This window comes from Perna viridis, chromosome 1 (assembly GCF_037379345.1).
Source record: "Perna viridis isolate PV_CMFRI_1.1 ecotype Kerala chromosome 1, ASM3737934v1, whole genome shotgun sequence".
Classification (NCBI taxonomy): Eukaryota; Metazoa; Mollusca; class Bivalvia; order Mytilida; family Mytilidae; genus Perna; species Perna viridis.
The window spans coordinates 36672821-36685188 of NC_142445.1; the positions used below are offsets into that span (position 1 = coordinate 36672821).

General features: G+C 33.3%; 1 protein-coding gene across 1 annotated transcript in view; it reads left to right on the forward strand.

Annotated features, from left to right (window-relative positions):
- The window catches only part of LOC148628583 (uncharacterized), a 49438-nt gene that overhangs the window by 7492 nt on the left and 29578 nt on the right, over nt 1–12368 (forward strand). Inside the window, exons 2-7 of the mRNA XM_088590513.1 lie at nt 656–781; nt 2071–2343; nt 4740–4860; nt 5918–6084; nt 9592–9716; nt 11974–12115. Of these exons, the coding sequence (XP_088446639.1) occupies nt 670–781; nt 2071–2343; nt 4740–4860; nt 5918–6084; nt 9592–9716; nt 11974–12115 (940 nt within the window). The 5' untranslated portion in view covers nt 656–669. The remainder of the gene's footprint in view (nt 1–655; nt 782–2070; nt 2344–4739; nt 4861–5917; nt 6085–9591; nt 9717–11973; nt 12116–12368) is intronic.

The window sequence follows — 12368 nt, forward strand, 5'->3', positions numbered from 1 at the left end:
TATTATTATTTTATATTCTCTCCACAATGTATCACTTCTGGAAGATGAAATTCTGCTTCCCTCATTACATGCACATGTATGTTGTCGTAGAGCTTTCCACTTTTGCTGTGGCTTTGCTGTGCTCACTGTAATCTTATTTAAATATGTGACCATTTATCATATATGGTCATATATTTAAAAATGTGTTAATCGAAGGACAACTTAGTTTTCAATTTTGGCAAGTAAAATTTTCATCAACATTGAGGACAAGGTTCACAAAATGTTATTGTCATACCCAGATAACTATATTTATATGCATTACATGCAGAAAGACCAACCTAAAAATGCTTTAAAGTTATAATTATATTTTTTATAATGAGTGAAAATATCACAAAATATCAACTCAAGTTATTTAATTTTAACATCATAATGAATGAGTATTGGCAAGTTTGTGATGATGTTAAACTTTAAGTAATGTGAGTTAATATTTTGCAGTATCCAAATTTCATGAGTTATATGAGTCATAAAACCTTTTTCTATATGAATTCTCTGGAATTGGCGGCTTGACATTTATTTCATATTTTTCTAATTTGTAAGTATTCAATATTTTTGGCTTGCTTTGAAATTGTTTCTCATTTTTGTAATTGTTTTGATTGATTGTTTCCTTTAATTTCAGGTCTGTATTCAGGGATGAAGCACACACTTCTCGTATTGCTGGTGCTCAAGTTTTCTACCGGATTTATGTATGAAGTGTGTCCGCCAGATAACTTCTGTTTTCCATTTAATTGTTGCATGTGTGGAGGTAACTTGTTTTTCTTATATACATTTTAGCTAGAGAGCAACACCATAATTTTATAATCCTTATTTTAGGATATTTTTATATGCATAATCTAACCGTGTTTTTTAATCTTAATGGGTTTAAGGTCTGAATTTCAAAATTTTCAGTGTTAACTATTGCCATCACTCGCCTTCCGTCATAGTTGTTGTGAAAAAATTGTCATAACTTCTTCTCTGACACTACTTGACCAATTGGAACCAAACATAGGGGTCAGACAGAAGTTTTTGGCATACATGTATATTTCCAAAACTTTTAGGGTTAGCTAATTTAGCTAATGTTGGAATTTTTGCCCTTTTTCAACATTTTTTGGCTAATTTTTTTGTTATTTCATTAAAAAATCTTCTACTCTGACACTTGGTCAATTGGAACCAAACTTGGTATGAATGTTTCTTGGGGTATCCTGCATAGAGCTTATGTGGTGATTTTTGATCTGTCTAAACACATGGCTGCTGTTATGAAAATAGAACATAGGGATCAGACAGTAGTTTTTTCCCATATTATATCTTCAATGGTTTAGCCAAATTCTTTCAATTGCTTAAATGATCCATATTATAAGGCCTTCAAAAGTCTTGAAGGGATCAAAGTTGTCAGACAACTCCTTGTAGGAGTTAATGCCCTTGACAGATGAAAAATGACTCTTTTTTTTTGCTTTTATTTTTACAGTTTTCAGCCAATATCTTGAAAACTATGATAGATAGAAACATCCTGAAATGCTGAAATGATCCTTATGATGAGTCCCACTAAAGTCTTAAGTCAAAAATTGTTGGACAACTCCTTGTTAAATTTATTGCCCTTAAAAGGGAAAATTTAACAAGGTGAGTGATTCAGGCTCCTGGAAATCTTTTGTTTTTTGAATCTGTGCTTGAAACCTATTGTATCCAATATTTAATTGTAATCCTAAAATAGAAGATGTACCAAGCTTGAATGTATTGTCCATACTTCCTCTTACTGTTCAGGGTTTAATCTCTGTAGTTATATCAAGCTGCACCCATAGAGCGTTCTGTAACAGATCCAGACATATGTCGTGCATGTACATGCAAGTCAAATGACACAAATATTGCCACTCTCAATAGAAGCATTGATTTCAAATTTCTTTTGTGGCTTCATACAGATCATGGGGCTTTCACAGTAATACAGATAATGGGGCATATGTTGTAAGTGATTTTGATTGCTGTCTGATATCAACTTCCTGTTTCATGGGACTTCAGCACGACATTCGGGGCAACTTCATGTTTAAAATGTTTTTTTTTCAGCATGGGACAAATGCAACATTTATATCTTCATTGGAGATTACCTCAACATGACATGTACTCTAACATCCAAAAAAATTGACGAAGGAATCAACTCTTCCCAAATATATGTATCTTATGGGGAAGGGACCAACTTGACTGCTGAAGAGATATTTGTTATAAATTCTACCTCAGTTGGCATAAGCAGAAAAATAATGGATCAAAAAGAGAATGAAGACACTTATCGATGTCGTCTGGAAAGTGGTATTGTGTCATCGTCTACGATTTTAGTTGAATGTATGTATAAAATTATTCATTTTTTAATTATTTTTGTTATAATATTTATTTCAAAATTTTATAATGAAAATGTCTTAAATTAGTAAATGTATTAATTCCTAAATTATAATGATTGTCAAACCATAATCTTGAATCCTATAACATGGTCTCAGTCTTTAGGTCAATTTGCAAATATAGAGAATGTAAAAAGTAACTGCTTAATGGGTTTATTCAGTAAATATCAAAGTCAGTCCCTGAAATTTTGTACTGGTAGTTTTAATATGGCATGATATTAAAGGTGATAAGGTCTACATTAGTCTGCATTTAGATCAAAGTTGTCAGAGGACTCCTTGTAAGAGTTATTGCCCTTGAAAGGTGAAAAATGATGTTTTTAGCAGTTTTCAGTTAATATCTTGAAAACTATAATAGACAGAAAAAACTTTCAATTGATGAAATGATCCTTATGACATGTCCTTCCCAAGTCTTCTTTTGAACATACTGTATTTTGGTGTGTATAGTGCACATTTATGTATTGTGCGCAGTGCAAAATACAGTAGGGGTCAGACAGTAGTTTTTCGCATATATATCTCCAAAACCGTTAGGTTAAGTTAAATTTTGACGTGAGGCAAAGTGTGATGAGTTCTGTCTGCGGTCAAATTTTCATTTTAATCCATTAAACCATGTTGGAGTTATTGCCCTGTCAAACGTTTTTTAGTTTACCTGGCGGAAGGTCATGTGAGCTATTACCATCACATGGCGTCCGTCGTCGTCGTCATAGTTGTTAACAATTTTTCAAAACTCTTCTCTTTTGATACTATTTGACCAATTGAAACCTAACGATATAAATGTTCCTTGGGGTATCCTGCATAGAACTGGTGTCGGGATCTCTGATCCTTCAAAAAACATATCTGATGTTTGTTACTAAAAATAGAGCATAGGGGTCAGACAGTAGTTTTTTGCATATTTCTCAAAAGCCGTTAGGTTTAGCCAAACTCTTTCAATTGGAGAAATGATCTTTATTATAAGGTCTTCAAAATTCACCAGGGATCAAAGTTGTCAGGTGACTCCTTGTAAGAGTTAATGCCATTGAAAGATGAAAGATGTTTTTTTTTTTTTTTTTATTTTTTTTTTTTTTACAGTTTTCAGACATTATCTTGAAAACTATAATAGACCGAACTAAACTTTCAATATCTGAAATGAATCTTTTGATAAGTCCTACCAAAGTCTTCTTGAGTCAAAATTGTTGGACAACTCCTTCTTAAATTTAATGCCCTTGAAAGACAAACTTTAACAAGGTGAGCGATTCAGATTCCTGAGAGCCTCTTGTTTGCTATTTTTAATGTTATTTCTTTCAAAAATCTTCTTCTCTGACTCTACTTGACCATTTCATACCTAACTTGTTAAGAATGTTTCTTGGGGTAACCTGCATGGAACCTTTGTGGGGATTTTTGATCCATCGAAAAACATGGCCGTCATCACTAAAAATTGGAAATAGGGGTCAGACAGTAGTTTTTCACATATATCTCCAAAACTGTTATGTTTAGCCTAATTTTTTCAATAGCTGAAATGATCCTTATTATTAAGACTACAAAAGTCTTTGGGGATAAAAGTTGGCAGACAACTCCTTGTAAGAGTTATTGCCCTTGAAAGGGGAAAAGTGACAGGGTTTCTTTTTGGCAGTTTTTATCCAATAACTTGAAAACTATGATAGATACAAACTTTCAATTGCTAAAATGATCCTTATGATAAGTTTTCTTGAGTCAAAATTGTTGGACAACTTCTTGTTTGATTTGTTGCCGTTGAAAGGCAAAATTGAACCAGGTGAGCAATTATTACTTCACTTGTTAAAAAAGTAATTTTCAAAGGTTCACTGTGAATTTCCAGGACAAATGACATCTTGCATACCATTGCGAAGCTCGGAAAATAAGGTTTTCAAAATCATTATGTAAATGGTAAGATGATAGTAGAAATTCTTCACAAAATTTACTTGAATAAATAATACTGAAAATCCACATTTTTCACTAACTGAAAAAAGCATGGAGGCAAATTACTTGCACATGTAAGCAATATTAATACATTTTTATAGTTAATTACGAATATGATTTTAAAGTACACATTCTTAGCTTAATTTTGACTACTTTTGATCAGAATACACACAAATAATGCATTTACTATGCATATATCAGTGTTTTATTGGTACTACATTAGGGGGGCATTTGACCTGGAAATGGTTTGTGAGACCACACAATTCATTGTTGGAGTAATTGCCCTTAAACAGCAAAAAATTAATTCAGGCTCCTGGGAGCCTCTTGTTTTTCTTAAGTAAGGGTCAAGAGGTAACCCCCTCTCCAAAGTGGTGAGGGGCTCTTACTTAAACTACTGGCTTTTCTTTTGAAAACAAGAAACTATAATTGCAGATCCCCCTAGGGCTGTCAAAAGTTTTGCCTGCAAAATTTACAACTGGGATGAGAGAATGGAATGTTCCTGGGACATTGGACCTTATGTTAATAATAAAAACATTGATGTGGTTTTGAACATGTAAGTAGAAGTATGGTTTTGCTGAAATATCTTTCATTTTGTTCAGTGTTCAATATTGCAACTTGCCTGCTTGCCAAACCCATCAAATTTGATATGTACATTGTATTGTTCATGTTGATTTTGAATCTAAACTTCTGATAACAATTTCAGCTGTACCATTAAGTATCAGTCTTTCTAAAAATCAGACAGAATTTGATTCTTCCACCTACCAAATTCAGTTTTATTTATTTTTCAGAAACATTTACTGATCACATAACCAGTCTTAGTTTTTCGTTTGGTTTTTGTGCTTTTGAGATAAATATTATAGAGATTGTACATTAATTTGGAACTTTGAAAGAGTTAATGTTCCTGATTTGGTTTTATTTGATTGATGTTAGTGGGAGGGGAATGTATGATTTTCTAAAAAGTGCAAATCTGAATGCAGAAATGATTATCGTTATGTGAAAGTATAGCATATTTAGACTGAAAAAGCATTATTGGTTTGGTGGGATTTTCTACATCATGAATCACTTTACCATTGGAAGTGTCTGAATTTTATGTGGACTGGTACTTAAAAAGTACTGTAATGATATACTACCATAAAAGTTGATTGCTAAAAAGTTCTATTATCTAATGATCACACGTAACTTCTGTTATCATGTGATCACTAAAATGTTTTTCTGTGATGTGATCACTTGACGACAGTTCTGTTATGAGATGATTTGAGATGTCAAAAGGTCTGTAGTATTCAGTCACGATGCTCGCCATTACTTGGGTCCTCATATGACTCTAATTATTTTTGCTGGGGTGCTTTATATATATATTTCTTTTTACAGCATAATGTTTAAAGACAGAATTTATTTTTCTACACAAATTTACAAAACTGTAAAGTGAAGATCCCTCATTTTTGGAAGAGCTCTCAGCCTGATGCTAAAGCAAAAAATAATTTATCATAACAAACATTTCAGCTGATGAATATCAATTCCCTTACAGGCGAAGATTCTTTTTTTCTAGGCATGCTGCAAGTTTCTGGTATTTGTTTAGAAAATGACTTTTGCAACATTTACCTTTGTTTTAGGAAGGATGGCTCATGTCCACATCTACAGAAAAATAATTGCACATGGGAAACATCTGATGGAATCGATTTTGACATGGTCCTCCTTAATTTTTCTGTTAAAGTTACCAACACCAAAACCAACGATTTAAAATTGACAGAAAATCTCTTCATAGAGCAAAATGCCAATGGTAAAAGTGCATGGATAGTAATAGGACAGTTGAATTCATGCTTTTTAAGTTATTGATGGCATTGTAGCTGCTAGTTGCTTTTATATGCTCACCTGCCCCAAAGGTCACTTTGCTTCTGTCGTCTGTTGCCCATAAACTTTTCACATTTTTGTTTGCTTGATTGAACTAGATGGCCATCTGAGGCCATTTTAGCTTTTGATTTGCCAATTTTCAAAATCAACTCTAAAACCACATGTGCCAATCTTTTGAAACAGGGTCAATGACCACTACAAACGATCTAATTTGTGTGTGGCTCAGGTGGTTCAGGAGGTGGCAGGAATGATATAAGTCTAGATAACACTCTAAACCTTTGAAGGATCAAATTATATGACCACATGATTTCAAATTCTCCATTTGAGCGATTCAGGCTCTCTAGAACCTTTAGTTTATTTTTTGCTATATTGTTTAATCCATGCTTTCTACATTACCACCCAGTGTGCATGCATAAATATACGTTTTTGTAGTATACTTATCTTTGCTTAATTTTTGCTGCATGTTTCTTTTGTCTTTTCTGATATCATCATTGAGCTGGAGTCAGAGAGTTGTTTGAACCATAAACATTTACTCTTAAAGGACAAATGGAAACTTACAATGAATGACAAATGCCTTTTACTAACTACTTGTGAGGGACCCATCCATTTACAGTGGTGAATCCAAAAGGGAGGAGGGTACTAGGAGTTGGACTTTTCTTTTGTTAGCTCACCTGGCGTCCGTCTCTGTCGTTGTCGTTGTCATCTGTTAACAATTTTTCAAAAGTTTTCTCAGCAACTACCACGAGGAATGATATGAAACTTTGTACAGATGTTCCTTAGGGTATCTTGCACACAAGTTGTGTTTAGATTTTTGATCTGTCAAAAAACTAGAAATAGAACATAGGGGGTCAGACTGTAGTTTTTCGCATATATCTCCAAAACCGTTAGGTTTAGCCAAATTGTGACATGCAGGTAAAAGTGTTCAGCATAATGAGATCTATCCATGGTCAAATTTTTATTTTAATCTGTCAAGCCATATGGGAGTATTTTTGACCATTTTTAATGTTATTTCTTTAAAAAATCTTCTTCTCTAACACTACTTGACCAATTGGAATTAAACTATGAATATGAATGTTGAATGAATGTTCCTTGGGGTATCTTGCACAAAAATTATGTTTAGATTTATTCTCTGTCAGAAAAAATGGCCACCATTACTAAAAATAGAACACAGGGTTCAGACAGTAGTTTTTCACATTTATCTCAAAAATCATTAGGTTTGGCCTAATTCTGACCAGGTAAAAGTGTTCAGCATGATGAGATCTATCTGTGGTCAAATTTTCAATTTTATCTGTTAAGCCAAGTATTGATCCTTATGATAAGTCCTACCAAAGTTTTCTTGGGTCAAAATTATTAAACAGCTTCTTGTTAAATTTATTGCCATTGAAAGACAAAATTTAACCAACTGAGCGGTTCAGGCTTGTGGGAGTTTCTTATTTGAAGCTGTGTTAATGTTGTGCAAAATTTAACAAAAAAATGAGCAAATAAGGCCAGGAATCCCTTTTTTTTATCTTGCTCATTTTATATACATGTATTTGTAATCAATGTGTACTGTACATTTCTACACATGTAAAGTTGCAAGAATATGTGAAGTGGTATCACACAAAGTTCAAGTGGGGATTATAAAAATGTTGACAGGAATTTAAAATACTTAAGAAATAATTGGGTACTTTCAATTATGACTCTGAATTAAATTTAGCATCAAAATATTACACAACTTTAATCATTGGTTTGTCTATTAAAAAACTTCCTACTACAGTGTACTTCATCATTTGTAAAAGGGGGAGAGCCAATTTCTTTTGTCCTGGCACACTCAAAAATTATCCTGCTGTCTTGATGACTCTACTTTTGAATGGATTGATTGATTATTGGTTGTTTAAGGTCCAGTCTCAGATATTTCATACATAATCAGGAAAACAGAACGAATTTAAACAAAATATAGGGAAGAATGGAAAACACGAGAAAGCAATACGTTGACTGCCACTGGAAGAATAATCAAGGGAACCAAGATTATAGTGGCAATCAAAAGAATGTAATCCAGGGACAAAGACCAGACATGGAAAACAGACATACACAACAAAGAATATGAAGTAACTAAAATCATCCATACAAAGTAACACAAGCAAATGGGAAACTCGGACTCCTAAAAACCGGGAGCATGGACCAGGTGCACTGGTAGGTTAAGCGTCCTCTGCTTTTCTAGAAACACCCCCCGAGTTGCTAATAAAAAGTCAAGTCCGGGGTAGACAGACAAGGAAAGGAAAACTATGACACGTTGAATAAACCAGTTTTCATGGTGCAGATGGATACACCATAACAATCCACAAGTTCACGATGACAACCATAAAACTTCAGTATTGATGCCTTCAATCTTGTAGCAACATATCCCTGTTCCAGAAGCCTATTTGTTAAAATAGGAAAAATGGGTATGAAAGGCAGATTTTGCTATCTGTAGTGGCTACAAGAAGTCTACTTGGAATAAAAACCCACTACAGATATGGTCTTTAATATGCATGATGTGGGGCACTCTTCATACATGTTGACCCACTAGGATCAGTTGTCAGGTTCTCTTGTTATGACCTGACAATCCCCAAAGTGAGAGCTACTCCATTCAGCCACCTGGGGTACACATTATCAGCTTTGTGGTCAAGCATTCAACCACTTTCCAGATTTCTTAATAGTAAGTACTTGAAGTGACCTTCTGTTTTGGGCCCATCCTTGATAGTACCCAAGTCTTACATGAGGCCTTTTGTAGAAGTATTAACTACCAAGGTATACCATGGTTTATGTATGTCTGTCTGTCCACATGTCACACAATATCTCAAAAAAGCTTTGAGGGAATTTCATATATTTTGTTCATTTTTCTTTTGTTTCTGAAAACATTTTTATATGTCAAATACCAAAAGAGGCATGACCTTAACAGCTATTAACTTATTGTTGCAAAACTAAACTATACTGGACTAACATATCCTTGAAATTAATTAATTTGTAACCTTGATTTTAGTTTAGCTTATACAGTTGTCCTCATATTTAGTGCATTTAAGTGTACATTACTTATTTAGTTAAAATGAAATAAATATTAATATTCCTCATAATAAGATTTACCAATTCAAGATTAGTCATTCCAGTCTTTGAGCAACTAGTAAGGTCTTAATTTTGATCAACAACTTAGATCAACTTCCATTGATATAACTTCATGGCTCAGTAGTGAAAATGAATATATGGACATTTTATTAATTCATTTCTTTATTAACAATCAGAGACAACTTACTTAATATTCAAAAGTAAAGTTATTGAAGAAAAATGGATTGATATATAGGAAAAATCTAAAATAAAACATCAATATCATTTTCCTTCATAGTGGAATGAGTGTACAAGACCTTTTGTCAGATTAATTTTTCCAAAAAATCTTAGTTTAATTACTTTTACTTCACTTCAGTGATGCCTAACCCTGTAGAATTCTTTGAAGGAGAGACAATAAATGGAACATGTATTTTGTTGAAGTGGCAGCATTCTAAACCAGACAGAAACCTATACTTTACTGTGTTTTGGAACGATTCTCAGGTTGGTAGTCTACTAGGTGTGGATCAAGAGAGTTAAAGGGAAAGAGTTCTTGGCTTTTAATGAAAGTCTCAGACTTTTATTGAGAGTTTTAGGCTATTAATGATAAGTCTAGGGTATTAATGAAAGTTTTAAGCTATAAATGAGAATTCTAGGCGTTTGATGAGGGAGTTGTAGGCTAATAATGGGAGTTTTCAGCTATAAATGGGAGTTCTAGACTGTTACCTAAGTGTACCTATCTCTAATAGTTTTAAAGTAAAAGTAAAACAGATTTAGTTTTGTTTCTCCCATTGCCCTGATAATTGCCTCTTCTAGATCCACTCATGAGGTGACAATTTTTAGCTCACCTTGCCAAAGGCCATGTGAGCTATTGCCATCACTTGGTGTCCATGGTCATCAACGTCATCAACGTCCATCGTCATCATTGTCGTTAACAATTGTTCAAAACTCTTCTCGTCCAACACTACTTGACCAATTGGAACCAGACTTGGTTTAAATGTTCCTTGGGGTAACTCAAGAACTGGTGTGGAATTTTTTTGTCTGTGGAATAACATGGGGCCTGTTACTGAAAATAGAACTCAGGGGTCAGACAGTAGTTTTTCACTTATTTATACGTCCAAAACAGCAAGGTTTAGCCAAATTCTCTCAATTACTGGATTGATCCATATTATAAGGCCTTGAAGAGTCTCCAAGGGATCAAAGTCGTCAGAAGACTCCTTGGAAGAGTTATTGCCTTTGAATGGTGAAAAATGACAATTTTATTTTTAGTTTTCAGCCAGTATCTTGAAAACTATGATAGAAAGAAACTTTCAATTGCTGGAGCGATCCTTTTAAGTCCTACAAAAATCTTCATGAGTCAAAATTGTTGAACAACTCCTTGTTAAATCTATTGCCCTTGAAAGGGAAGATTTAACCAGGTGAGCTCCTGGGAGCCTCTTGTTTGTATATGGAATGAATTTGTTTTTTGTTGTTATATACACAGCTTAGGCATTGATTTGTATTAATTTCTTGAAAATTTGATGTCTAAAATTGCTTAAGTTTCTCAAAGACCATGACAAAATCGTGGCCTCAGCTACGCGCCCGATTAGTTCATTTAACAAAGCATTTCATTACTGTAGAATTAATGATAGTACAACCATTTTGTTGTTCAACTCTAATAACACTGATAAAACACTTTCACAAACTAAACAAATTTTCTGAAGTTAATTAAGCTTAATATCTGATTTGCAGGGTGAATAATCTTAAGTTAGATATCTATGTATATTGTTATATGAAAATGGGTACCTATAACCATACAGACTAGTTGAAATAACATTTTGTGTTTACTCCATTTTTGACACAGTGTCTAGACAACAGGGTTTTATACCTGATACAGATGTGTAAATACTTCAGCCTTATCATATATTAACAGTCTGATTTTCCTATCCCTGTCATATAATTTGAATCATGAATTGACCTTTGACACATACAAAGTACTATGAAATATGATCTGGCCCCAGCACCACAAAGGTTAAAAAATACTTGAGAATATTCTTACCGTATCTTCCATGCTAACTCCAATCAAAGTCTTTGAAATTGATGACATCACAAACAGTTAAGAATTTTCTCAGACTTAAGTAATTTTTCGGGTTTTGTAGCACTGGAGCCTAGATTTGTTAAAATTACCTTTGGAAAACAAATGAAAATTTCCAATCTGTAGAAAGGTCTCTAATTTCTTGTATTTAAAGTTTCAACACCATCCCAGCTATTAAAAAGGAGTACAGAATGAAGTATAGATTATTTTTTGCCTTTCATGATCAATTATTCCTACTTAGGTACAAGGGAGACAACTCTATATACTTGAAATAAATACTCTGCTCTGATGCCAACAGCTTGACAGAGTAAATAACCAAAATATGATCACAATATCTGAAAAAATGTCAAGATTTAAGAATTTAATGAAATTTGTGTTGTGGACGAGTTAATTTTGCAAGAATTCTTAGCATGAGTAATTATATTTTTGTTTTTCTGGTTAACCAATTGGTTATCCTGTTTTCTCAATGATAAATTAAAAATTTTGTGATCAGTGGATTGTTATTCCAAATCCAAGTTAAGTTAATGTCACAAGAAAAGAAATTGTGACAATTTTGTGGCAAAAAGTCGAAGAGTGAAAACACAGAATTTATTTCACATGAGATTTATAGAAATTTATTACACAGAGAATAATTGATAATCACTGTTAGTGTAAAAATGAAACAATAATTTTTTTTTTCATCAACAGGCAGGAACAACAAAGATGGAACTAATGGTGTGTAAGCTAAAACCAGCTACCGCCTACAATTTTACTATCGAGGCGAGGCCAGGGAAAGACATTGGATACCCTAGTGAACCTGTCAGTAATTCTACATCTACTGGCTATGATAGTAAGTTAATAACCAGAACTTAGAAGGTGGTTTTGGTATGAATAATACAGGTCAATCTAAGAATGAGGTAGAGGGTTATAAGTTCATAATTTTTATCAACTTTCTTTTAAGAGTATATCCATCCAGTATGTCTCATTAATGATTTTGCACAATTTTAACGATATTTCACAATAATGAAGGAGGTTGGAATAGTAGAATAAAAAATTACTGGTTATATTGGAACCTGTAGTGAAAGAAATTGGTAGGAAGTATT